At 37.4% G+C, this 27,063-nt stretch overlaps 1 protein-coding gene across 1 annotated transcript; it reads right to left on the reverse strand.

Moving 5' to 3' along the window:
- Positions 1–316: 316 nt before the first annotated feature.
- LOC106942416 (collagen alpha-2(VIII) chain-like) lies at positions 317–26,429 on the reverse strand (the record flags this gene model as incomplete). Its single annotated transcript, XM_015025687.1, has 16 exons — positions 317–602; positions 1,503–1,547; positions 2,235–2,270; positions 3,237–3,308; positions 4,411–4,464; positions 5,258–5,311; positions 7,420–7,473; positions 7,557–7,601; positions 10,801–10,854; positions 21,046–21,099; positions 21,997–22,050; positions 23,456–23,509; positions 23,597–23,650; positions 25,159–25,212; positions 25,327–25,380; positions 26,331–26,429. Coding segments are annotated over 16 exons (906 nt in total), but the record flags the coding sequence as incomplete, so codon positions are not given.
- Between the last annotated feature and the right edge of the window lie 634 nt (positions 26,430–27,063).

The raw sequence follows: 27,063 nt of genomic DNA on the forward strand, positions 1-27,063 counted from the left end.
GGCAGCATAACTTAAAGCAGTGGTTCCCAAACATTTTCTCCTGCGCCCCCCCAGTGGTTTCCAAACATTTTCTGCGCCCCACAGTTTGGGAACCTCTGACTTAAAGAATCACTGAGCTATGTGACCTAGTGGGATTGCTTTCGGTGTCTTTCACTAATATTGGCACTGCAATCAAAGAAAAGTTGTTTCTGATCATCTTTGATTTTTGTATGTTTGCCATACAGATGTGTTAAAAGAAGTAACATTTGCATATAACCAGCTGGAGGAGTTCTGCAAGAAGGCTATGCTGCTTTCCAGTCCATTACTAGTTTTTCATTACAAAGCTTGTTACATAATTTAGCACTTAGTAATCTATTTCCTACATTGCTGCTGTGGGAAACTGCATCTTCATAAATTTGAGTTTCCACACAGTGCAGTAGGTACTTGACATTAAGTGCTTTTTAGATGTAAATGTTTCCCAAAGTGGTGGCAGATTTCCCCCAGGCATGAGGAATTAGCTCTTGGTCTTCTTCCACTGCAGACACTTGATGGAGCTACTTATTGTGCTCCAAAATAAGAGCTTTACAAACCTCTCCTTTCCATCCTTTGGGTCCCACATCACCCTGGCAGGAAACAGAAAATTGGGAAGGCAGAAAGGTGGGGAGGTAGAAGAGGAGATAGAGAGAGAGGGGGGCAATTAGTTGTAGCCTTTCGTGTATTTTGCTATTTCCACTGCTTGGAAATCATGGGTAATTTCAACACAAATATAAGAACCGTGGTCCACTGCCTATTCACGTTTTTTCTGTTGAACATAACTAAGTAATTTATTGAAAATCAAACAAAAATGCAGATTTGGAAGCTAAAATGCTACTTGAAACCGAAACGCTTGTTGGCTGACATTTTCAAAGCAGCCAACTAAAGAGCGCCATTTATTTTCCTTGACGCTGATTGGCTGAACCTCCCAGAGCAGAAATAAAGAAGACATTGGATGTTAGCTTCTGCAGTTGAGCTACAACAGTTTCTACTATTGTAGCACTACAACACACTAAATATTTTTTTATGTTAGTACTATTAAAATAAGGAATTATGTGTGTGCTGCTCTTGAAAAACATCACAGGTCAGCCATATTTTAACTGATCCATAAATATGGCTTTATGGAATCATACAGCAAAGAAAACTATAAAATTAACAATTCCAACAAGCCAACCAGTTTTTGGAGTTTTTTAACATAATTAATTGCAATTTATTACTATGATTAATCCAAATTCTTGCCATAATTAGAAGCTTCTCACAATAACCATACGATATGATAATCCCCACCCCAAACTGTGATGACTGTTTGGTGATTTCAGCAGTTTTCAAATATAACAGAAAATGTGACTTAAAATGGTAAACATCACTATTATCTGCTGGAGTTTTTCCGTGTGAGATCATGCTCGTGCTGCTGTCAGGAGCTTCATATCCACACGGAATTTAAAAATGCAAAGACTTTGCTGCCCCCTACTGGAAGAACAGACACTCACAGGTACGCCGGGAGTTCCTGGTTCTCCATCTTCTCCTCGCTGCCCCTGTAAACAGACAAAACATGATTGTCTGTCTCCTGCTACAGTCTGTGTGTATGTATTATATAGAGAGGGTAGCAGTACTATAATAGAGGGTTATAACTACTCCTAGCTACAAAGGGAGGTCATGTGTGGAGAGGAAGCTTTGTGGGCTGAGATTCAGTGTCAGCTTCTTCCCTATTGGTCAACATCAAGATCAAAATAAGGTATGTGACAGTGTGACACTAAATAAGGGGAATTATTTAGGGGAATTCAAAAGCTGCCAGTTTTGCCGGCTGTTTATAAGAAGTGTTTCTTATAAACACTTCTTGTGGTTGAAATACACTTTTCACAGGACCACAGTGATCCTCTAAAAGTGATACTCATTTAATCCTAGCTGAGACTTTTTTTTGAGAATTTAGTAAAATGCCCATCCTGTGTAAAAAAAATTATAACTAGTAAAGAGAGAACACATATGATGACCTCAAGTTGATGGAAGGTTCCTAATGTTACAGTATATGGTTAGTTCTTAAGAAAATAGTTGCTCAATCATGGTACAGTAACTAACTAATTTGGTTTGAAGACAGAAATACATAAGGAAAACAAATAATGATAAAACAATTATTATTTTTATTATTACTTTACTCTGAAATATTTGATTTAGGATGATTGTATTTTGCAGCTGTGGTGAGAGGTGAAGATTCTCCACCGTACCCGGTTTCCTTTGGAGCCGCTCTCTCCTCTCTCCCCCTGAAAACACAACCCAGAACTTTAGACTCCATGAAATCATACAGCCAAGTAATAACATGTAAACTAAATGAGAACCTGATGTTGAAGATAATTACATCTATGAATAGTGGCACCATTAGACTTTTTTCCCTTACAAATGTGCAAAAATTACAGTGTTTCCATTAAATAATAATTTAAATTTAAATCACACATAAATGTGCTTGTTCATATGATAAAAATCATGGCATCAACAGATGAAAACATGAGACATATTCATAATGCAGTCATCTATCAGCCAATAAGAGGAGACATTGGCGTCTCGAATTGGATTTGACATTGGAGCAACAAGCCCCGCCTACATGATGGAACGACACACAACTTTTTGTGAACTGTGTGATGCTCTGCTGGAGCCAGCTGCACACTGTCCAAAAAGATAAAAACAAACTATCATCCTGCAGCTACTTACAGTTGTTTTTGTAATTTGTCGTTTACCTTAGTATTAACCTCCAGCTGTTGACCATGTGACTTGTGTGATGCGAAAAAACATCTATTTTGATACTACAAACCACAAAACCACCTCATCCTAGCACAAAATCTTTTACTGAAAAACATTAGGGTTTTTTCAAAACTGGCATGTTTCCATCAGGCAAATTTATTTTTATAATTTCAATATTATGTTCAATGGAAACGCAGCTTGTGTCTTCTTGTTGAACAGAAACAATGCCCAGTGCGAACAGGAGAGAAAACTTAACACCTACTGCCAAAGAAGTGTGAAGGACATTTTTACACACTTAAAACGAATCATGTCATTATTGCACAAAATCAATAAGTATATTATGCTGTAAACATTTTCAGAATACAACATGGGCATTTTAAACATTTCCAAAAGCTCTGGAGCAAATATTTACTCTGAAAACGGTTGTCATCTGAAGACCTCACTCAGTGTGGATCAAATTGTCTGTACGTCTTGCTGATATTGGTTCTCACCTTATGGCCTTTCAAGCCTGGCCGCCCTGCAACCCCCGGTTGGCCCGGAAAGCCTGGCTCCCCTGCCAAACCCTGGAAAGGTCAAAGGTTATAGATCTTTGGAGAAGCACATCATTTCTTTTAAAAACGTTTTTCATTAAATTGGTATACAGAACAAAACATCTATGAAGTGATTTAAATTCATATTAGGTTCTTTAGCAAACAGTCATTTCAGTCTCAAGTTTTTTTACATGGTTTTGGATGCTGTGCAGCTGGAAGGTTATTGCTCTTCCTTCCTTTTTTTTTTTGCTTTCGGACAATTATGGTGCATATCCATGGCAACAAGGTATTGTTTTTGCAACTGGAAGCAGCTGGTCAGTACCTAAACGGCTCAGAAGCCGTTTAGGTACTGACCAGGTACTGACCAGTACTGACCAGTACTGACCAGTACCTAAACGGCTCAGAAGCTGCTACCCTGATATTGAACTGTTAGCATTTCATGACAGCCATAAAACTGTCATACAGCAACAGTCTTCAGTCAGAAGTCTTATCTGATTTGTTGTAAGACTGGCTGCTACCATCTAAAAGGACTCTTTGAAGATAAAAATTCAATTGAGTTGAAATTGTCAGTCAGGCTACAAAATCTTTGCTAGTATACCTTTAAATTAAATTGTTTAATATAATAAGATTTTAATGCGGTTTTGCTTCTAATGTGGCTATTTTAAGATGCTAACCTGAGTTTTATGTTTCTCTTCTTTCCATGATCTTTTTTTACATAATTGAAGGATCAAAATGAGATTTCCAGCTGCACTTGTTAAAAAGGAGTCTGCATGAACACTTAGCTTTGGTAGTGAACATTGTCATTCAAATAATATTAAAAAAAATATGGGCAGTGAATATGTTTTCAACATGTTAACTTACTGACTCTAATTCAAAAAGTATTTTTATGCTTTCAAATATTAAAATGTAAAATTAAATCCAATCAGATGTCTGTTTCAAATGGCCATTACAGCTCAACCGAAGAAACTGAGTTTGTTGAAAGATGCCTGTTCATGTTACCAATGGGTGTTTTCTACCTGGATGTCAACACCTTGTTGAAATATTCTTTGTTTTCAACAAGATAAAATGAGCCAAAACACATGAACTACATTGAGCAGGTTACTTTTCCAAAACCCACAAGCAAATCTTCACTCACTTTTAATCCTGGAAGACCAGGAGGGCCGACAACTCCTGGTTCACCACATGAACCCTGTGGGCAGGAAAAAGAGAAAATGTGATGACGTCATCCAGCTCTGAAACAAACTGTAAATCTGCATTTAACCATCTCAGTCACCAGCACACTGGTATCACACCATATATGTATTTTACTGGGTTTTTCACAGAAGGCTTCCTGGAGGAAATTGGAATACTATGATCAGATATACTCTCAACTGATTCCATCCTCTTCACTGTTTAACTTGCTGTGATGATCACAACAGGTCATTCAGAGGCCACATGACTTTTCTTAAGAAGAAAATGTCATCACTCTTGGTAGAGTTTGAAGACTCACTGGTTTTATATTTTTGTCAAAGCTATAGGATTGTGGTGTGTCGAAAAACCCCACAATTTTGCAATTCAGATGTTTCCATTATATGAGAAACATAATTAATCCAACATGAATAAGTTTATTCACACAATAAGGGATGAAAAACAGGCTGCACCATCATCCTCCTGCTACTTCATAGTGGTCGCATCTGCCATCCGGTTGTTGGTCATGTGACTCGTAGGATGTGAAAAAGTGCTTCCAGTTGCAGTTTTGTTAAATAAACCAATTTCAATATGACCAAAAAATTTTCAAAATTGTTGTGTTTCCATTAAGCAATTTTATTTTCGAAATGTCAAATTGCACAATTATATGATCAATGGAAACGCAGATAGTGTTGACAAAAATCTGCTACCACCTGAGTTGGATGAAGATCACAATAAAAACCTTAGTGTTGGGTGTGAACGTGAATGTTGGATGGCTATGTAATATAACTGCTTATACTGCTCAATACACTGACCTTGGGACCAGCTTGGCCGATTTCTCCGGGGGGTCCCTGGGGTCCCTGGACTCCCTGGAAAGACAGACAGAAAGGAGACACAGTGCTGGTTTTCAACCAACAAAACTACACAAAACTCACATCATCTGTGGTGGTCACACATTATTTCAATAAAATAAGAAAAACATAAAAACGTACAGTTGACATATTGAGCAAAACAGTATCAAGCTGCATCAAAAGCCTGGCTTTGTTATTGTTTGTATGTCTTCCAATTATAAAATAAATAGACTTATGAATAGACTGGTTTTTATATGGGTTTTAAATGCAAATGTATTTATAAGCCTTACACATTTCCACATTTTGTCACATTAAAGCTACACACTTCATTGTATTTTACTGGGATACATGTGGCTGGAGAAAACAAAGGAGAAGATAATTGTGAAGTGGAAGGAATACAAATAAAAATCTGACGCGTGCCATGCATTTGGCTTGGCTTGTGGGGTTTTTTTTAATGGTTTTTCTCTTGACGATGGTTTTCTTCTTGCCACTCTTGTCCAAATTCTTTATTTACCATATGTATCATGAAAAATCCCAATAAAATACAACAAAAGTTGGTGGCTGTAACATGGCAAAAATATGAAACGGTTTAAGTGAAGTGAATACTCTCACAAGGCACTCTGTTTGTAACCTACAGTGGCTGATGCAGAGCTGTCCAGCAGGCTGTGCATGCTCTCAGGAGGGTGTGAGAGACAAATGCAGTCACTTGTTACTGAAAGACACATTTGTGTGCTGACTGATTCAGGCTGATTTGTTAAAACAGGAAGTTCTTCATTGTCTCCCTGTTGATCCGTTGAGTCCCCAGGTTATGCTGGGTCAGATTACATCCTTACATTTTATGACACGGTAATTTGTAATGCTTTGGTCTGCACACCAGAGGGCAGCATACATTAAAAAACAAAAACAAACGGTTCGAGCTCTCCAAGAATCAGTGTGTGACTGAGTTTAGATTCTCTCCACACTAATTCACTGGTGCATTAATCAGACCGATGTCTGGATACCCACTGTGGACAACAACAGTGGGTATCCACGGCACCCACTGACGGTACATGTATACTGTCATACATTCGCTCTCAGAAGTCTTCACACCCGCGTTATAGTGCTGTGTTGTTTTTTTATTGTTATTGGTTTATATATAAAAAAAATGTTTGGCAGCTTGGGGAGATAAAAAAAAACATTTACTGCTTATATTGAATAATCAGTATAAAAACCCAACACGCCACATAGTTGATATTGGATTTTGGCCCAAACTTGATGAAAAGACAACACTAATAAAAATAGCCAGGAAAACTGCAAAGAGGTCTATATCGACCCTTCAGGAACTGCAGGAATTTTCCTGCTGCTTGTGTTTCACATGTTATACTGGACTCATAGATTCTCTCCACATGTTTGGACTAAGAAGAGGGTTGCAAAACAGAATTATTTTATTCCAAAAACAAAAAAAAACATCTAGATGTGGCTTTAATCTGACATTAAAGCCACATCTTTAATGTGGCTTTTATTTGTGGCTCTATTTTTTTTCATAGGTAAAGGTGATGATTTTGAGCATGCTGAAAAAACAGAAATGTTAAAGCAAATCAAAAGCCAAACGCAATTCAAGTTCCAATTTGAATTGCGTTCAAATTGGAACTTTTGGACTGTCTGTTATTTTTTCAAATGGAACTGAAGATGGTATTAATAGAGAGGAATTTTTGAGGAGTTCCAACAATCCAGGACTAGATCTAGTCAATTACTAGAGATTCATCTCTCTGTCTTCACCACCCATGAGAAATGTTACAGAGGAAGACGAAATGTCCTATTGGCCCAAGTATTGACAACAGTACCAATAAATGTGTCACAGGTGATTTTATATTTTTTTTATTTATTGAAGGCATTCTTCATCAGGAGTTCCAAAAAATAAGGCCAGAGCAGTATCTTAGAGGGCGGAAAGGTGACTGATTATCCAAAAGTGTTTACAGAATGTCACTCCCATAGCGAGGACCAAACCCATCCTCCTCTACCTGCTTGAATGCTCACTTTTAGCTATGTTACATTTCTAATACATACAAATTGGGGGGGGGAAGTATTTGTCTGTTCTTACTAATTGAGTCCTGACAAAACATTTTAAAACTTGAAAGAGTACTAACCAGGTTTCCTTTCAGACCAGGTGGCCCCTGAAGCCCAGCTAAGCCTTGTTCGCCCTAACAATGGATTCAGAAGCATAGGAATGTGTTACGGATGTTAAATCAACAAGAACACCTACAAAAGTCAGTTCAGACATTACCGGAGATCCCGGTGGGCCCGTTTCACCAGGAGGTCCGATGGGACCCTGTGGATGGCAGAAGAACAGAAAGTTGAGATGAAATTTACTTCCTGTTAAGCCAAGTTAGAGAAGGGTTTTGATAAATATCGCTTTATATTTACGGATGGAAAGCATTACATGTAGCTTTTTACAGTACTTGGAAAAAATATTATAGAACAAGAATTTCTCCACAGCCTCCATCATGCTAACATTTTCTGTTATTCTGAAAGAGTTAGAATATTTCTTCAGATTCCTTCTTAAAGTACATCTTGACAACCCAAAGCAGGAAAAGTAACATTATATTTTTTCCATCTTGGAGTTTTACAATTTGAAAAACAATCTTTGAAACACTGGAGTTGTGTTGGAACAAATTTGTTTATGGCAGTATGAATAGGAGGTGATAGCTTGCATTTTCTTGCTTGTCCAGGCATTTTTTTTTTCATAGGTAAAGGTGATGATTTTGAGCGTGCTGAAAAAACAGAAATCTTAAAGCAAATCAAAAGCCAAAGCCCCAAGGCCTGCCTGCAAAGAGCTAAAGGTTCAAACTTTGAAAACATGCTTTAGTGCCAAGTTTTAACATGTTCTTTAACATATTTTCATTACTTGAATATAGAGCGCAAAAGATGATCCTTAGCAGTGTGTTTGGATAAGTCCGGAATCAACAGGTTTTTTCATGGCAAGATGAGTTCAATCATAAATTATGGAATGACTGTTGTTAAAACAACATCACCTGTGCTCTATCATTTTAGTATGTTTGTGATTATCATGTTTACTACCACCTTATTACTACTGTTACTGATCCACACAGATAGATGAAAGAACCATTACACAATGATGTAATATTTTACATCCCTTTTATTTTAGTAGAAAGACACTGAAATAAAAGACACTTGAGTTAAATCTAGAACATTTAATAAAATGTACTTTCTCAAATTAGTTTAATCTAGTTGTCAACATAATTTCAGACATCTTTGTTCTCCTCCTAGGTTAAAAAGGAGCATAGTTAACAACTGGTTTGTCATTTACATTTTCCTAACAACAAAGGGTAAATTGTAAAGAACTACCTCAGAGTTTAGGAGCACATCTTGGTAATAAATTTGAATCAAGCATTAGCACTGGCACTAAACAAGCTAATGCTGAATACAATCTTAGCATTGCCTGCATAGGAATTCTTTCCCTGATACTTAGCAACTTCTCAGATCCCCTTGACAACACTTTAAACAAATAAATAAATGGTTACTGTTGGAGACTGATGTGAAAGCATATCTCATTGATTTATTTTATTTTTCAGCTTCTCGTCATCTACATTTAGCTCTCCATTGTGACTGTAGTCATTTTCAACCCGTATCTTTCAGCTCTGTCATTAGGTCTGTGGATGGATGAGAATACATGATCTATGTGAAGCTCAACCTGCTCCTCAAAACCAAATCATACTTCCACCCTGAGGAGAGCAGACGGCAAGCAGGAGACAGAGAAATTATTAGACTAAATTAACCAAGAGCAAGGAGGAGTTGAGCTTTTCTTTCCGATAGTTACAACTTTAACAGCCAGTAAGTCCAGTTTGTAACCAAATTCCAGGAGTTCTGTTTTCTTTTTTAACACAGTAATGTCATTAGAACATATCTCATTATTGAGTGTATCCCAAAGCAGTGTGTAGCTACTGTTAGCATGAGACTTTGAGAAGCAAAGGCAAACTGTTATTTAGAGCCTTCATCAGAAGGTAAGTGCTTCAAGCTAGGTTTATGCTACTAGGCTAGTGTTTCCAGAGCGCTAATTAGCCGCATCCCCAAGTGCGCAGACAAGGAAGACTCTAGTCTAGATGTTAGCTTCTGTGGTAGTGCCACAATTAGCATCTGCTTGACAGCTTCCTTTTGTCTCTAAACTAAAGGACTCTTTCACATTATTCTAAAGTCTGGATCACATTTGATGATCTATAGTTCGACATCTAAAACGCTTAGTTTGAGATATAATAAAATCTTAGTTGCAACAACAACTAAGAGATTAATTTTCACAACTTTATTGGTAGTAGGGACCACTTTAGAGATAGACAGGAATTTAAAAAATTAAAAAATAAGTTAAATCGACTAGTTGGAGTTACAGTGGTTGGCGACATTTTAAAACCTAGTTTATGATTTAAAAACATTTAATCTATTTATGAAAACATATAAAACATAAAAAATGGCAAAAATATTGCTATGAATCCTGAGCTAGAACATATTGCTATATCCAAATTTCATATTTATAACTCCAGTTTAAATGTTTACTGCTCAAATTCAAAATGAAAGCTTAAAAAATCTGAACTTGCTTAAATTGTTAATATTATACTTTTTATATAGTCTCTAGCTTTTTTGTTGTTTAAACAGACATATTATGCATGGGTCTTCTTTTACAAACAGGGTTTGCGTGTCTGTGAGTAGAACAGTAAATCTTCAACTCGATGGAATGAACATGGAAACAGTTTTATGATGATTGTGTTACAAGATAATAAATAGTACAGTAAAACTGTATGGAACCATAAAACTAACTGCATTCAGAGTTGAAGATTCCTGTGAGTCTGAATAGGGAGGGGGAGTTTGGCTTTACGTTCCAGCGGGGAGTCTGCTCAGCACACAACACTGCAAGCAGTATGGATGTACAGAGGAGTGTGTGCTTCCACCAGTGTGTAAATGTGGGTTTCACCTATAAAATAGAATGATCAAGCATTGCAAAATACATGTTAGGGAATATCTGGATTTCACTAATCAAAAGGGGACAATGAGCGAAAGATAGAAAAATAAGAACTTTTTGTTGCTTTGTTTATGTATTTGAATGTGCAGTCATAACTGTTTTCTATAAATTGAGAGTGTGGTTGTGGTTGCGGGGTGTGACTGTGATGAGTTTTCTACTCAGATATTAAAATGTGGACATTTAGAGTCTCGGTGTGTACGTTAGTTTCAAAGGGTAGAGTTTTATCTTGAGGATTTAAAACAGTTAATGTTCTAGGGCTTCTTCTCATATAATTGTATGATATCTTTGTCTGAATCGCTGTTCACCAATCAGCTAACATTTTGTACCCCAAAAACAAGTCCGACTTCAGTATAAAGCATCTCTGGAATGTGTCCTGTGGGATTAGGCTTGTCTGGGGTTGAGCTCCAATGGTTCTATGAGGTTGGAACCAGATAAGGACCTTGTGATAAAGACCATGGCCATACATGTACTCACAAACGTAATATTTATGTGAACTCACCAGGGCACCTTTAGGTCCAACATCACCAGCTGGTCCAACATCACCTGTCTCCCCCTGAGGAGACAAGAACCATGGCAGTGCATTCCACATCAAAAACAATGATGATATTAGATTCACTGGACTATTTTTGTTTGTTTGTTTTGTTTTGATGTCCTATTAAAATTGTCCAATGTCTTACATCCGGTAGGCAACAATCCTCTATCTATCTGCTCTCTGCAGCAGAAACTTATTTGTTTATTTAGAATATATTATGCACAGAGATAATCATAGAAATGTAAATACACCAGAATTACCCAAAGGGCTATTATGCATATGTGTTTCCCAGCAGGTTGAATTGATAAAACAATAAAAGATAAACAGGAAACTGTCAAACACACAAGGCAAGGCAGGTGCATTTTCACAACACCATTCAACAATGGAAGGATTGAAAACAAAAGAGGAAGCAAAAGGAAGAATGTTAAAATCTAACATACAAGATTTAAAAAAAATAAATAAAAGTAAAATTTGACATTTGTGGGAAAGCAGCAGTCTCTCCTTATTTAAAGGAACCAACAGCTTATGCACATCTCAGCTTTTCAGGTAGTTTGTTCCAGAGCCAAGGTAGCCTAGAAGTTAAATCCTACATTCCCCTGGTTGGTTGTGGGAATGCAGAGTGAAGAGGAGCTAGCATACTCCAGACCTGAAATGTAGTTAGGTCCAAGATCATCCAGAGTCCTATAAGATGTCAACGACATTTTAAAAAGCCAGTGCAATGATTTAAAGACCAATGACATTGCATGAGCTATTTGACTGATTTTTTATTTTTAACAGATACTAACATAAAGACACCATTTTAATGGTCTGCTGATTTTATTTTCCTTTTGTGCTGCTGAGATTAATCAATCCAATTGGAAATTCATTAGTCTGGATGTGTTTTTGCATGTTGTTGCTCTTTGACATCTGTTTATCCAGATAAGTAGAATGCAGCTCCAGTAGAACCAAGACAGGAGACACTTATTTACTGCTATGCACCAACCTCCTTATTTTTTCCCTTTCAGTACTGAAGGCATCAGAAGAGAAACCCTAAACTTTTTTGATTCCACACTGGCACATAACATAAATGAAAGTGCTGCTGTTACTCATAGTGTGGTCTTGTTTTATGTTACTGTGGCACTTTAAGAAGTTTGACAGAGGAAGTTAACAACATCCTTTCCCTCCTCGCCACAAAAAGTACTTTAGGGTAAACTGTTCTGATATTTTCAAAGATTTATTCAACTGATGCTGTTTTTATTTTTATTGGTGAGGTGGGGATATTAATTTTCCTTCTTATGCCTAACAATTGGCAAGCTAACACAAGCCTTGTAGCTGAGAAATCTAGTGAGAGGCATTAGTGGCAAACAGTAAAAAGAGGTGGTGCCATGTTGTGCCGTTGGACTTTTTCTGGCAAAACGAGTTAATCAACCATGTCCAGATAAAAGTTATAAAATCCTTATATCCTTGTTAAGTGAAACACCTATGTAAATGTAGTACTATAAGTCTAGAAATGCTATCTTGGGCAATACAATAAACATATACAAAAATTCAGTAAGGCACTTTTTTTCCAGACGAAAAAAGGCAGGTGCTCACCTTCAAGCAGGTCTCATCACCAACCTGCTTGAAGGTTAACCTCTGCTGCAGTCTTGAGCCTTTTCCAACCTTTAATAGAATTATCTGGTGTTTAGTTCTATCCATGCTGTCCTTCTCTTACTGATAAGTGTCCCCAGAGAAACATGCTGGCATAGCTAATGTTTCACAGGGATGAAATTAAATATTGGGGTAGATGTACAGTCAAGTCCATATGCCAGAAATAACATTCTGGACGTGGGGGAGTAAGTCATAATTTCATCTTCAGTGGCTTTCATCTAGCCACTATTTCATTTGATGAAAATCATGAATCATATCCTCCCATTTCACAGTTATGCTCTTCTTAGTCTGTCACATGTAATCTGAATTCAGCTCTTAAGACTCCAACATACCTGGATGTACTTCAGTCTGTGGATGTCCTCATATACTCAATGCAGACTCAACATGGCCTCAAAGTCGAAGTCCGCGCAAAGAACAATTTTTATGACCACGTACGCACACTCTGTGTAAACTGCTCAGCACAGTGTTCACATCAAATTGTTTTGCATGTGACACTGGGCTGATAAAGTTGTTAGTCAGCATAACCAGTCGCAAGAACACACAATGTGACTGCCACTCTGTCCCTTGCCGTGTAGAGGCTGCCATTATAAACGCCTAACTAGCTCACCAAACTTGCGAGTATCCACTAGGATTGTGGGAAATAAAGGAATATGTCACAAGGAATGCAGACAATTGGTACACTTGACAATAAAATTCCAAATGTGTGCAGAAAGTGCTTGTGCAGTCTGCATGGCTCACAGCAGGGGTGCCCAAGTCCAGTCCTCGAGAGCTACCATCCTGCAAGTTTTAGAAGTATTCTTACTCCAACAGACCAGGATCAGCTGTACAGAGGCCTGATAAGGAGCCATTCATTTGATTCAGGTGTGTTGAAGCAGGGATGCATCTGAAACTGGCAGGATGGTAGCTCTCGAGGACTGGACTTGGGCACCCATGGCTCACAGGGTTCGTACAGTTCGCTTGAGTATGCAGGAGCCTTTTGAGTTTGGTGGGTGGAAAATAGCAAAATATGGAACTGGTTAAGAGGTATGAAGACTTCCAACATTATGTAATGTTCTTTTGTACACCTTCTTGAACATTAACACAAACTAGGTGAGCAAGCAGCAAGCAGCGTTCATGGTGAGCAGAAGAGCAATGAAAAAGGACTATCTGACATTTGCAAGCTGCATTTTCATTCCGGAACCCAGAAGCTACTGTCTGAATATTGATTCAGACATTGGTTTTAGTATCAATCAAAACCACATGCCTGTACTGAAAATCTCAGGGACTTTCTGGGTTTTTTTTACACTGTTGGTTATGTCATGAGTTCATATCTGGCAGCAGTTTTTACTGATGCATGGGCACAGCTTGTGTGGTGAGTCCTGTGGTGAGAGCTCTTGCATCAAGTGAGTGGACAGGCAGGCGGCTTGTAAAAACATAAAAACTAAAGACCACAAACAAACATATCCAAATAATCCCTCAGCAATCTGTCAGACCCCAGAAGCTGCAGAGTGAACCACAGCATTTCACTGGTACTAGCAATGACCATGTAAAACAAGCTGTAAAATGTATTCTGGGACAACAGGCTTGGAATTCATTTGTAGATCACATGCCCTCTGGATTCCTTCAATGCAACCAGATTGTCATTCTGTTAGGTTACCACTGAGTTCTAATTTACTATGTCTCAAGGGTAAATACTGGTTTGTTCTCATGTGATGAAACTGTCATTATCAGTTCTATTCATTTCAAACTAAAAAGCCAAACAGAAAACTTAAGGCTATGTTCCCCCTACCGGGATGTCAAAAACAGTTGTCCATTTTATACACCCAAAAACATGAAAATAAGGGAATAATCTGCACATCCTGAGTCATACTGAGTCCTACGTTGTAGGAGGTACAAGCTTCAATAGCTGAGATGGGAGAGACTCTGCAAACTACATCTGTTGCCCAGGTTCTTCACAAGTCAAATCTTTATGGGAGAGAAGCAATGAGAAAACCATTGTTGAAGAAAACTCAGATAAAGGCTGGACTACAATTTGCTAAAAGACATGTGGGAGACATGTCTTTTAGTATGTCTCCCACCAAAGAACTTTTAAGTAGAAAAAAATTCTTTGGCCTAATGAAACCAAAAATGGAGTTATGTGGTCCTTAGACAAGATGCTATATTAGGCAGACACTGAACAACACCACAAGCACACCATCCAGATCCGTGAAAGCTTGTAAAAGTTAAAGGTAAAGTGAACTAAGAGAAATCCAGGGAAATCCTTGAGGATGGTTAGTTTCCATCTGGCAGAGATGCGGATTCAGAGAACATTTATATTTGGGCTACCACAAGGTTAATTCCCGATGCACTCGTGTGTTTGAAGAGGAAAAAATAAAATGTCCATAGCGCTCCGATGTAAAAATATAAACAAAAATTTATTCCACAGTTTTTTGAGTAAGTCTTTACAAGAGCAATAAAGTCCTTCACTAACCTCTACAAACAAACTACGGTTGAAAAACCGTGCGGCTCAGTCGCTCCCTTAGCAGCGCCTTCCCTTCTATCTGCCGTCTCCCTTGGCTACACGGCCCACCTCATTTGCATAAAATTGCCAGGTGGCCAATTAAGCTATAAAATATACTTCTAGTAACACTTATTCACAGTAAAACATCATGAAATTAGTTACATGCAATATTAATAATTCTACCTAAAATTTCAACAAAAACACTTAGTACATTTCTAATTAAGCAAATACATTTTAACAGTAACTGAATACTTTATAGATTAACTTGGCCTCCACAATTTATTTTCCACCAAGACAATGACCCGAAGCATCCGGTTAAAGATACATGGGGGCAGGAGTATTTACTTTATGTTAAATACTTCTATTCAATTGTGACATTTTTTTGGGAAGGGAAATGTTGCAAAAGCAATACAAAGTGTAAATTATTCAAGGTTTGAGTATATTTTGTAGGCGCTGTATATGGTAAAAAATCTAAAGTGTTCCTGCCACATGTCTAAGTCACAGCCATTAGATCCTCCTCAGTGATTCCTAAGCTTTATCTCACCATAGTGTTGTGGTTATGCCCCGTGGTCACCTACAAACTATATGTGCCCAGAAAAGCCCCTTAATGGAAGCCAGGAATAAGCCTTATCAGATTCCACAACCAGTTCAACTGGATCCCGCACACATTAAAGAACAGCAGCTCACCCCCATCACACAACATCATTCCAAGAAAACATCTTCGCCCTGCAAACACAGGCTGGATTGTTCCCTTAGTCATTCATAATTGTCCCCGGCTGTTTATCTGTAAATTGATCTTGGAAGGAAAAGTCACAGCAAAGCTTCACACGTGCTAATCACAGATGTAAAGCAAAGTTTATTATCACTATTATTATGATTTTATATGGCAGACCAACAGCATGATTTTGAAGTGAATGACTTAAAAATGTTTACAAAATTGTAGTACAAATCTGAAAAAGTCTAGCTTGCATTTGTAGTCAGCAATCTCTACCATGAAACATGGTGGTAGAAGGACCATGTTATCAGGAAATTTTTTTTATGGAAGACGGACGGAGATAAATACAAAGCAATCCTGGAAGAGAATCTGTTAGGGACTCCAAAAGGCTTCAGACTTGTTCAGAAGTTTACCTTCTAGCACAAGCGTCTCCAACTCTAGTACTCTAGGACCGGTAACCTGCAACTATTTGATGTGTCTCTGCTTCCACACACCTGAGTGAAATAATCAGGGCATTAGTAGGAATATGGAGAACATGACTGAATACTAAGGATGTAATTAAGCCATTTGATTCAGGACTGTTTACCAAGGGCACATCTAAAAGTTGTAGGACACTTCACCCTCGAGGACTGGAGTTAAATACCCCTGTTCTACTAGAAAAACCATGAGCATACAGCCAAAACCACAAAGGAAGAAATTAGATTAAGAAAGTTAAAGTTTACTTTTCACCATTGTAGTACAATGGTCAAAAGCAGCTGGAAGTGAAACAAATGTTGCAAATTTGGTACCAAGAGGACAATTAGGGTTGAAAAGACCCTTAGTTTTAACATTTGTGTTGTAGTTATAATCCGTTGTTTTGAATTATCTCCATGTGCTTGTCATAGTTGTTTCTTAGTGTTACCGCTCATTTGCCTTTAATTGCTAGGTCTGTTTTATGTGTTATACTGTTTTATGTGTTATATGTGTAAGACAAGCCATGTTTGTCTTGGTTGGCATCATTTCCTTTTTCCAGATTTTTGAAAAATTAGCTTTTTCATGAATTTTTGTAAACTATTTTGTGCTAAATTTAAGCATTTTTTTTTATTTCTGTGCCTTTGTCCTTGGGCTTTACCATTCGTTTGCCTTACTGACAGTTGGGCTGAAAATAAACCCACACTACCATTTAAAAATCATGTCATGCACCATTTTCTGTTGTTCTATCACATAAAATCTTAAGAAAGTGCTTGTGGTTCTTATGTGACAAAATTTAGAAAGGGTCAAAGGGTATTTTGCACTTTTGCAAGGCCTTGTTTTATTGGAAGCAAGTTAGCAACAATAAAGCACAAGTATTAGGAATTGTAATTAGACACACTACTTTGTGTTCCTTGGGTTGACCTGTATTCTGCATTGGCTGTTGTGTCCAACTTGTCTTGTCAGGCTAATGCTGTGTTCAAGCTTCATTTACGGAAAGAAACCATTTACAGACCTCGACTGTGACATCCTAGAGTTTGTAGCAAATTAATTACTGTCTTGCTTGATCCTTGCTTTGAAACAATGTTCCAGACACAAAATATATTCAATTGTGGTTCCTGGTGTTTTTTTTAGAAGCCTGTATTTTTTTATTGACATTTGTTTATAGAACTTAAGCTCCCAGATGTGACGATGTTTCAGTTTTTAAGAGGACATAATCGTGGACGGGGATTAGTCTGCCTTCACACAAGGACAGCATCACACCAATTTCTCTGGACTTGTCTATTTTCTCCTGTTCTAGACATCCCGAGATTTATGTCCTGTTGTCATTTATTGGGCGGTGGTGGGCGTCTCGGCTGTGTAATTGTGAGGTCTGCCGCTTGCAAGGGCTTTATATGTGCGTAGTGCGGTGAGACACTTCAAAAGAAAACAGACTCTAATTCAGTTGTTTCCCTCTAACAAACATACTGAACGCTGCATTTAACATTACAGAAGAAGAAGCTCTGTGTCTGTGCAGAAGGCTTAAACAGAGACACAAGCCTCATGGTCATGTTTGAGGACGTACAGAGAACACATACAGACATACAGAGATTGGTTCATGTCAGCAATGTCAAAACAACAACAACAACAAAAAAAAGCCATCATTGAATAAATTGTGAGTTTTGTCTGACTGATCAATCCAAAACCTCCTTTTCTGGTGAAGGAATAATTTTTTGGATTCATGCTTCCATAACACTTATTCCAAATTTTGATCTAAATGCTGCATGTGAAATCAAGACCAAAAGGATTAGACAGGAAGTTCAGTGACCAGCACCCCTCCCGACCTCTCTAGGGACGAGGGTGTACAGAAAATGAATGGATGGATGGATGGATGAGGAAGATCAGTGGTGGTTATGGTGTGAAGCCAAACCCCAAACACAACATATAGACCTCCTTTTTGCTTCTTCCAGATCCTACGATTTGGTGGTCTAACAGCAGCTTAGAGTTAAGCTGAGTTTTATTTTTAGGTGGCCTCTGAAGTCTCTCGCAAATTGCAAACACAGAGGTTAAAGATAACCCAACATTGACTTTCACTTGCTTCGTTTTGATTTCCATCGTTTGTCTGCACAAGTTGGTAATTTTGTTGATAGTAGGTCATCATTCAGGGGTTCAAAAGCAAGTTTCTCATTTTAAACACCGAAACCACTTACTGTTCTCGCAGATGACAATTATACATTTCCTGATTATAGGGAAGAAATGCGAAACGGTACCTTTGTCACATCAAACTTCACACCTCCCCAGTTGAGCTTGAGCTTCTCCTAATCACAATTATAAACTCTGATAATAACAGACCTAATCCTTCATCAAAGATATGTTTTAATCTTCACTGCCACGTCACTCTCTTGTTTGCTGGAAATTTGCCTTATTGTGTGGATGCTAAAATGGACCAGGACAATGATTAGAGGCCACAGTGACAGACTGAAGCCTATCACAGTTTATCTAACTGTAGGCCTCATTAACATGCAATGGAGCTGTCATGGATGACAGAGAAGAAATCTTTTACGGAAGGCCGGCGATGTTTCCCCGGGCGACCACACCGCGTGCTAATTTGGTTCACATGTGGATCTTTATTTTGTTTTCTTATTATCACTGACTGCTCACTCCCTGCAGGCTCCATGAGATTTGTACTTCTGCTCTGCAGCATAAGCAGGACTGTAGACGTCTCTTACTTTAACAAATATTTAACTCTATGCTAACTGGGGAGTGTAGAAAAACTTCCTTGGGTCATTAGAATACCCAGATTCCCAGAAAAAACAGCCTACTGAGGATATGAGCTGTTTGTTGTGCTGACTGGAGACGTGTGAACACAATCCGACTTGTTTAGCCGCTGATTAGGGAAAGCAGGAGAAGCCATTTCCATTATAAATGTGCACCAAACTTTGTCTATGTTCTGCTAATGTCAAGAAAAAAAACACAATTTCGCAAATGTGGTGTTCCCATTGAATAAGAAATAGTTAAAATCATATAAGTCATTAAAAACCTGCTGCGCCATCTTCCTCCCACCACTTCCTGTCATATTTGTCTTTTCCACCAGCATTAACAACCAGTTGTTAACACAATATAACTATTATAATGTCATATATTATATAGTTTCGGTTTTTCAATTGTACTTACATATTTGCACTAGAAATTAAGCCAAAAATACTTAGTAAGATTTTGTGTTTTTACAGTGGCACATTTTAATGCAACTTTGTGTTTAGTTTCAAAAAAATTAAATACCAAGTATGGTTTCTTTGTTGTTGTTTTCTAACACACAGTTAGCAGCAGTTAGTTGTCATTCTATATTAACTTCACTTCATAGAAACATACACACACAAACGCAGCTGTTGGAGCAGAACACTTCCAGATTCTTGAGGAAAACAGTTTATCATGATAACAGGAAGGATCTAAAATTACTAAGACAAAGTTGAGTTCAGAGAGGACTGTAAATAGCATCACACACTTGCTTGTTGGTGGGCGTGCTCACATGCTTGCAGATGTGTGCTTGTGCTCTCTCATTTAGCTTGGGCGAAGTTACCACAGGAGGACTTCTCATGTAACCTATAGTTCAGACTCACTCTGATCATGTGGTATTAATGAGTGACAAGCTCATTGTTTTACGCGATGACACTGGTGTTTTGTTCTTCCGTAGTTTTTCTTATAAAATAATATTAACTTGTAAGTGTTTAGCTACTAGTATTGCTAAATTTCCTTTCCCCCAGAACCCAAAGTACAAAACTATGATAATTAGCAGGATAAACTATTTTTGCAGAAGCTCTAATTTTGGGTTGAACTACGTAATTGTCAAAACAATGTTTAAAGATGTAGAGATGTGTTGCAACGTGATGGGACACGTGCAAGAGCCCGCCTTCCATCTCCCTGATGGAGGTTAAAAAATCTGCTTATTGACGATAGCTAGCATTGGTTTTAGCTGTCAGGTTGTCAATGTGAAGCTCTAAATCTTAAATGTACGTGTGATGTAAAAGAAAGAGAGATGCAGTTCTTTACTACTATTTGTCGCCATAATGGCAACTAGATGACGAGGTCCAAGAGTGTCACATTTCACAGGTCAGGAAAAAGTTCTAATTGGGGAAAAAAAAAGCGAGGGAGAGGGAAATAGGTCAGTTATGCTAGCTTGACTATGATAAACGTAACTGAGATATGTTAGCTAATCAACCACTGCTGTGTTCAATCACTTATTAATAATTACAAAATAAACATTATGCCTGGAAACATAAAACTGGAAACATAAAACTGTAACAGACTGAATGTTCTGGTCTTTGTGTGGGAAAGGTTTATGCGCTTTTGGTGTTGAATCTTGATACACTAGTGGAGCTGTGGAGCTGCTGTTGCAACGTATTGCAATAGCAATAAGTTCCTACAGCAATAAGTTGCAATTTATGTTTTTGTGTGTAGCATAGTCAACACAGAGAGCAAAAAAAAAACAAAAAAAAAGAACACGACTGGTTTTGAGTTGTTCTTCAATGGTTTTTCTGCATTTTCTTTATTTTATTTATTTTTTTTTTTTTTCCTGCTGCGGGGCGCTCCACTAAATTAATAATCCATACAGTCCCAGGTTCGTTTTGTTATTGGAATTGTTCTACCATATGCCATCCATATTTTTTAATGGATGGCAAGTGAAAGAATCCTCTTTTGCCCTCCAATGTTCTTTGCATGCACAAAATTGTAAACTATAACATGCAGCGTGTCTATACATTCACATATCTGTTATGTTTTTATATGCGCATCTCACACTTCTTCTGAATTAATTGTTTTAATAGAGGACATATGTTATATAATTGTCTGACTAAAACTGAGTTGTCTTGTGAAAAGAATTGCAAGCCAAAATAATTCAAGTCACTAGAATAAATATGGTACACTCTATATTGTGTCCAATCTAGACAAACTTTTCTGTACTGACCTTCTGTCCTGTTAGCCCTGCTGCTCCATCCATACCTGGTGGTCCTGGTTCCCCCTGGTTGGAGACAAAAACGCTGTTAGATACGTCCAGCTCTGTGAAACTAGGCTAGAGATATGGAGGGCTAAAAGAGACAAAATTGAAAAAATACATCAATAAATCAATAATTAAATGTACCATGAAATAAATATATTTAATCAAATGTTTAAATCATTTACATAATAGGTAAATAAATTATTAAATGTGCCATTAAATGATTAAAATACAAAAATGTAATAACATATGTAGATAAATAATTAAATATGTATTTACTTATTTTATGGTTCTTGTTTCTGCAGCATCACCATACAATAATTTTATCTCTCGACTTCAGGCATTAAAGTCGAGGGCGGGATTGTGGGCGGGGCTACAACACTGATGAACTCCACTTGGCCTGATTTTTTTCAGAGCATCTTACATTATCTGTCAACACTATGTAAGATTTTTATAAGATTCCCCATGACTTTATCATGGAGTCTGAATGACTTTTATGTTGTTCATGAAAGTCCTCCATTACAAGGTAGTGGAGCTCAACATATTGGTATAAGCCCCGCCCATGAACTTTGATGGGCGAGTTTGACACGTGAAATTATTACAACTATTGATTTAATGAAGTATTTGTTTTATTTTTTATTTTTATTTTTTTTTTTTCATTTTAACTCTCCATATAGTCCTGGTAATTTAGACTTTAACATCAGGGGGTTTTGCCTCTCTAGTGTTTTTCTATTGCATTACATAAACACATTTAATCAAAATAGTTTAATATTTATGTAAGTTTGTATCTTAAAAGTGCTTCTGCTTCAGTTCAGCTTCTTTGTCAGATCAGCTTAGCCATACCAGTTAATGCTGCTTTTTTGCAGAAAATGCAATTTTGTTCAGTTCAGCTTCCATTTTTTAATAATTATTTAATCTCACCTTAAGACCAGTTTCTCCTACAGGTCCTGCCTCACCTCTCTCTCCAGGAAGTCCCTGGACAAAAGGAATAAAAAAAAATACAGAAACCAACAGACTTTTATGGTGAAGTAGCTGTATGAAATGTATCTTGCAATTAGCTAAGTCTTACAGTTTTGAAATGCTGTCAATTTTGTCTCTTTTAATAATATACATATTCCATAATAATCAGCAGCTTTAAGAAGAAGCAGCAATCATTATATGTCCTCAAATGCCATCATCAAAATCATTGACATCAAATATGCTAGTGAATACTCCAGTTATTATTAACCAAAGGCAACTCTGAACAGAACTTGGAGGATTGATTGACCTGTGAAGACACCGCTGCAGCAATCCACTAAAGGTAAACAGGTGCTGGTGTTAGATGTGTGTTTTGCTTTTGGCAGAGCAGTTTTTCTGATTCATGACACCGAAGACATTTGTTGTGAATAATTTCCACCCACATTTACTCAGACAGAATCCGTCCGGTTTGAAGAGATCAAGACGCTACCAGAAGATTCTGGGTTTGCCAACAGAGTTGACTGAGGTCGCAGAACATCTTGAGATTTCCAGTGTGTTCAGCGGGTGATTTCAGAATTTCATAGTTTTGTTTGGCAATATCATTCACTCCAGCATGTATGATTAAATCCTCAGTTCCAGGGTGATCATTAATAATTGATGGGACTATTCCTAACATATCAAGCATAACATCATGGGGTTGGCAGAGCATTTTAACCTCTTTGTTTTACATCTACGATTCTGTTATTTTCTGGTTTCTGGTTCACTTTAGGAGGAACCTGTCTGGATTCTCAACCTCTTGTTGATGTTTGAAGTTGAGGTTTCCCTCGTAAACTCCTGCTGAATTTCAGCAAACCTGTTTTTCAGTGGAATTCCACATTGATAACTCCTGTTGTTTGTTTTGTTCTCGGTTCCGAGGTCGAAGAGGGGACATCTGGGCTCTGATGTGGCCACGCTGTTTTGTCTAAGTGCAGGGTTCATCCTGTAAAGGTTACCTCAGACCTAAAGGATGGGTTGTCATAGTGCCGAGTCATTGTCTGTCAGTCCTTTCATTATTTTGAATCATCTGTAAGGTTGTCTCATGTCCAAATCCTGCCTTGACCTCAACATTAACCTCAAGTCAGTGAATCTTTGCTTCTATCACTTCAGTTCTCTGGAGAAGCTTATCAAAGTCTTTGGTGGTGAACAGAGGCGTTCTTTGCTTTGGTCAGAAAATAAGTCTTTAAATTTGAAGTAATACAGTTATGAGGGTAGAAAGTACAAACGTAACTACAATACCGGGGTATGTTAAATAACTTTTTGAAAGGCAAAAACTATCAAAGGCAGACATGAAGACAAGGCCATGAGAAGTTCAGCCTCCTTTAAGAATGTTACAAAAGCAGAAAGACATTCCTATAGAACCTTTTCCTGACTCTTCCACTCTCACCTGTGGTCCTGTTGGTCCAGGTTTTCCAGTTAGACCTGGTTCCCCTCGGTCTCCCTGGGCGCAAAGTGAAACAAAGCATTGTCAGAACTACACAACAGATTCAACAACAAGAAAAAAAAACCTACAATGTCATGTACTTGCCTTGATACCTTTAACACCAGGCTCTCCTCTTAGTCCTTGGGGGCCTTCTTCACCCTGCCCAGCAGACGGATAATTATTCAGAAACTTCAGTTAGAGGGGTGCCACACTAGTGGTGCTGTATGTTTGTATGCTCATACATATGTATCCAAAGATGGATGGATACACACTATGTTATTTCCTTGGGACAAATACAACTATTTTCAAATATAAGCCAAGACACCACAGTCAGTTTGCCTGATCAAGATGTTTGGATTACTAAATATGTATAAATATGCAAAATGAATTCATAAAATGTTAACAGCTTTTGCTTTAACTTGGATTTTTTATCAAATTTACATGGCAACACATGTGGTTAAAAAGTCAGAATACAGCAGCAGTAAAGGATTTGGTTCATTAGAATATGATTAGCTATTCAACAAAAAAGTAATTCTGTTGATTTATCATTCTACTGAATGATAAACACATTGGCAACAGAATTACCTTTTTTGCACAGTATTTCAAAAATCATAAAAAGCCACCTGTTTCACCTTAGAGCTTTTTGACTGTAGACAAATTAAGAAATATACTTTGGCTGCTTTTACCAGGAACATTTAGGCTCTCTGTATTTGGCAGTCATTATGTTTTTCTATGTGTTTTTGATGGTGCAACAACAGTTTTAAGGGCAAAAGAAAATAAAACTCATGCCAAATGTCTGCACAGACTTAACAGTACTAAGAGGGTTGAAGTAACTGCGTTTACAAACTCAGCCAAAATGGGGCGTTTTCATTCCACATTTTCTTTGATATTCTAATAATAAAAACATTCCAATTTGGGAAAGAAAGCAGCTGTTTTGAGAATTCAGTCAATATAGAGTATATCTCACATAAGCAAACACAAAAAGAGAGAATAGGGATTAACAATCAATATGCTAATTTGTGAATTAGCATAATGTCTGCTATTTTTCTAATCATAATAAACACATGAGACCTTCATATTGGAGCTGTTAATTTAGTTCAGGATCTGTCAGCGCTGTGAACATAAATTCATTAATCTTAACCTGGCTAAACTAAACTTAAAAACAGGTTTTTTTCTAGGATACACTGGCAACAAGCTAGCTCTAGCATAACACCTTAGCTAGCTGATGCAGGACAACAAGCAGTGGTTTAAAACTTATATGAACAACTTTTTAAAAACTGAAAGTTTATGTTATTGTTTTGCTAACGTGGGAACAATTTTGGATAATTACTGTAGCCTGTTCAGTAATTTACAATATTGGTGATGCTGACGATTTTATTAACATGGAAGCAACCACCAAAGTTTTCTTCAGCATCAGTCCTATAAAGGCAGAGAATTTGGAATGTCACTGAACGTGTACTAATTTTTGTAATTAAAGTCAACAGTTTATGTCAACGTACACTGAACAGGACAATATACTTTATTGCTGACATTCATTTTTGATTATTTTATTAGCTATGACTTATAACAAATTTAGATACAGGCTGAAAATGCTATGTCCATAGGTTTGCAAGGAATCTCCTCTAACCACAATCAAAACTCATAAATATAAAGTAGAATAGCATTACTTTTATCCCTGGAAATCCAGGAGGGCCGGCTTCACCAGGTTTACCTTCTTTACCCTGAGGACAAAAACAAGTTGATATAATTTTCATCACATTTATTCAGTATGTGTCCTACAGAATGGAGGGAGCAACCTGAGGAAAATAATTGTGATGAAAGTGATCGGCACTTACAGGCTTACCATCAGGTCCCGGTGGTCCTTCCCTCCCTTTTTCACCTCTGAAACCCTGTAGCATTAAAAAATATCATGTGATTGGCAGAAATACTCATCGACCACAGCTTTATTTTGTCAGCTACGCCATGAGCTTGCCTTTAGGAACCTACCATTTGCCTGTCAGTCAATTATTCACTGTTGTTGTATGTTAGACTAACAACATTTTATGTGAATCCATTTACATTAAGCTTGGGGTAAATATTCTTCTGCATAATTACTATTACATGATTTTCTTTATTGGTGTTTTTATGCTAAAGCAATCAAAGCAACATTGTGTGTTCAGTAAAGAAACCCTGTGTTGGAAAATACATATTTCTTTACCAATATAGTTGAATATAGTTGTTCCAATAACTTCAATTGCCACATTGAAAACATATGGGCTTTCATAGCATGTCGTTATTTTTTGATATATGTATTAAACAGTGAAAATAAAAACTGAGAAAACTCAGCCGCCTGTTTCTTGGTGTAAGTTTAAAAAGGCACAAATAAGTGCCTTGGTAGTGCATCTGGTTGGGCCGCTCTCATTTTCACCGAATGAATAAAGAGTCATCAGAAGAGACTTATTACAACCGAACCTCATCACAGATCATTAGTGGAAAGCAGAAGAACGCCTTGATATGTTTAGTTTTATTTTTGTTGCATGATGTGCTAAAACCACATCAACAGTCATTTACATTTCCCCGTTTCCTGGTTTTCATGTGCTGTGGGATTTTTGTTTTGTTTAGTTTTTTTTTCCTGCCCGTTTTCATACAGCACACAACAGGAAATTAGCATCCACCATATATGCTATATGATGTGGGCAGACAATAATTGTTTAATCAAAAAAGTGGAAAAAGAAACAGCACTGTCAGAGCCTGATCTCTTTGTTTGTACAGCCTACACACGCACACACACATTTGATTTCATCAGAAGGGTAAATGTGGGGTCATTCATCAAGCGCCTCTGTATTTGTTTGTGTATTACCATCCGTCCTGGTGGGCCACGCTGCCCTGGTGGGCCGAGGGCACAGTTGCAGTCTTCTTCTTCTTCTTGTTCCGGGGTGGCTGTTCGATTCAGTGGACACTGGAGGACAAGGAAACGTTCAGACAAATCAGTCACATTTCAGCAGCTAAGCATTCTAAGACTCTGCTCTTGAAATGTCTTTGTTGGAAATGTGATTAAAGTTTTCAATTATCATATTTCACAAGCATAAATACCCATTTTGGTATTTTAATTATTTATTCAATAGTGCAGTTCTGCAGAGTAATAATGCAAAAATCCTAGATTTTACCTACACAAAGTGTAGGTAAAAGATCATATCTTCACTTTGCTTTACATAAGCATCATCAGAAGAACTGGAAAAAGTTCCTATTGCTGCTTGTTTTTAAATTAAACTGTAGAGCACTTCCCATGGTTTCTGGATATTATTTTTGTGCTGCTCCAAATGATTGTGCAAGTTCTCCTTTTTGTTTTGTCTAATGATATTAGATCTATATACTGTATCTTCTACTTATTTTCAGCACATTTTTTTTCTATTTTAAAAATTGTTGATGCTTTTTTACTTTGTGAATTTGTCTCTTGCTCCGCCACTTGGGATTTGAAGGGGCAGTATTATGTGTATTCCACTCACATAATGTAATTGTATAGTACAATTAAGTATATATATTACCTTCAGTTATAGAAATGTCATAGAGGTGGAAGTCATGAAGAGCCCACT

This window comes from Poecilia latipinna, unplaced genomic scaffold (genome assembly GCF_001443285.1).
Source record: "Poecilia latipinna isolate Pla-1442-1.1 unplaced genomic scaffold, P_latipinna-1.0 Scaffold4260, whole genome shotgun sequence".
NCBI classification, from domain to species: domain Eukaryota; kingdom Metazoa; phylum Chordata; class Actinopteri; order Cyprinodontiformes; family Poeciliidae; genus Poecilia; species Poecilia latipinna.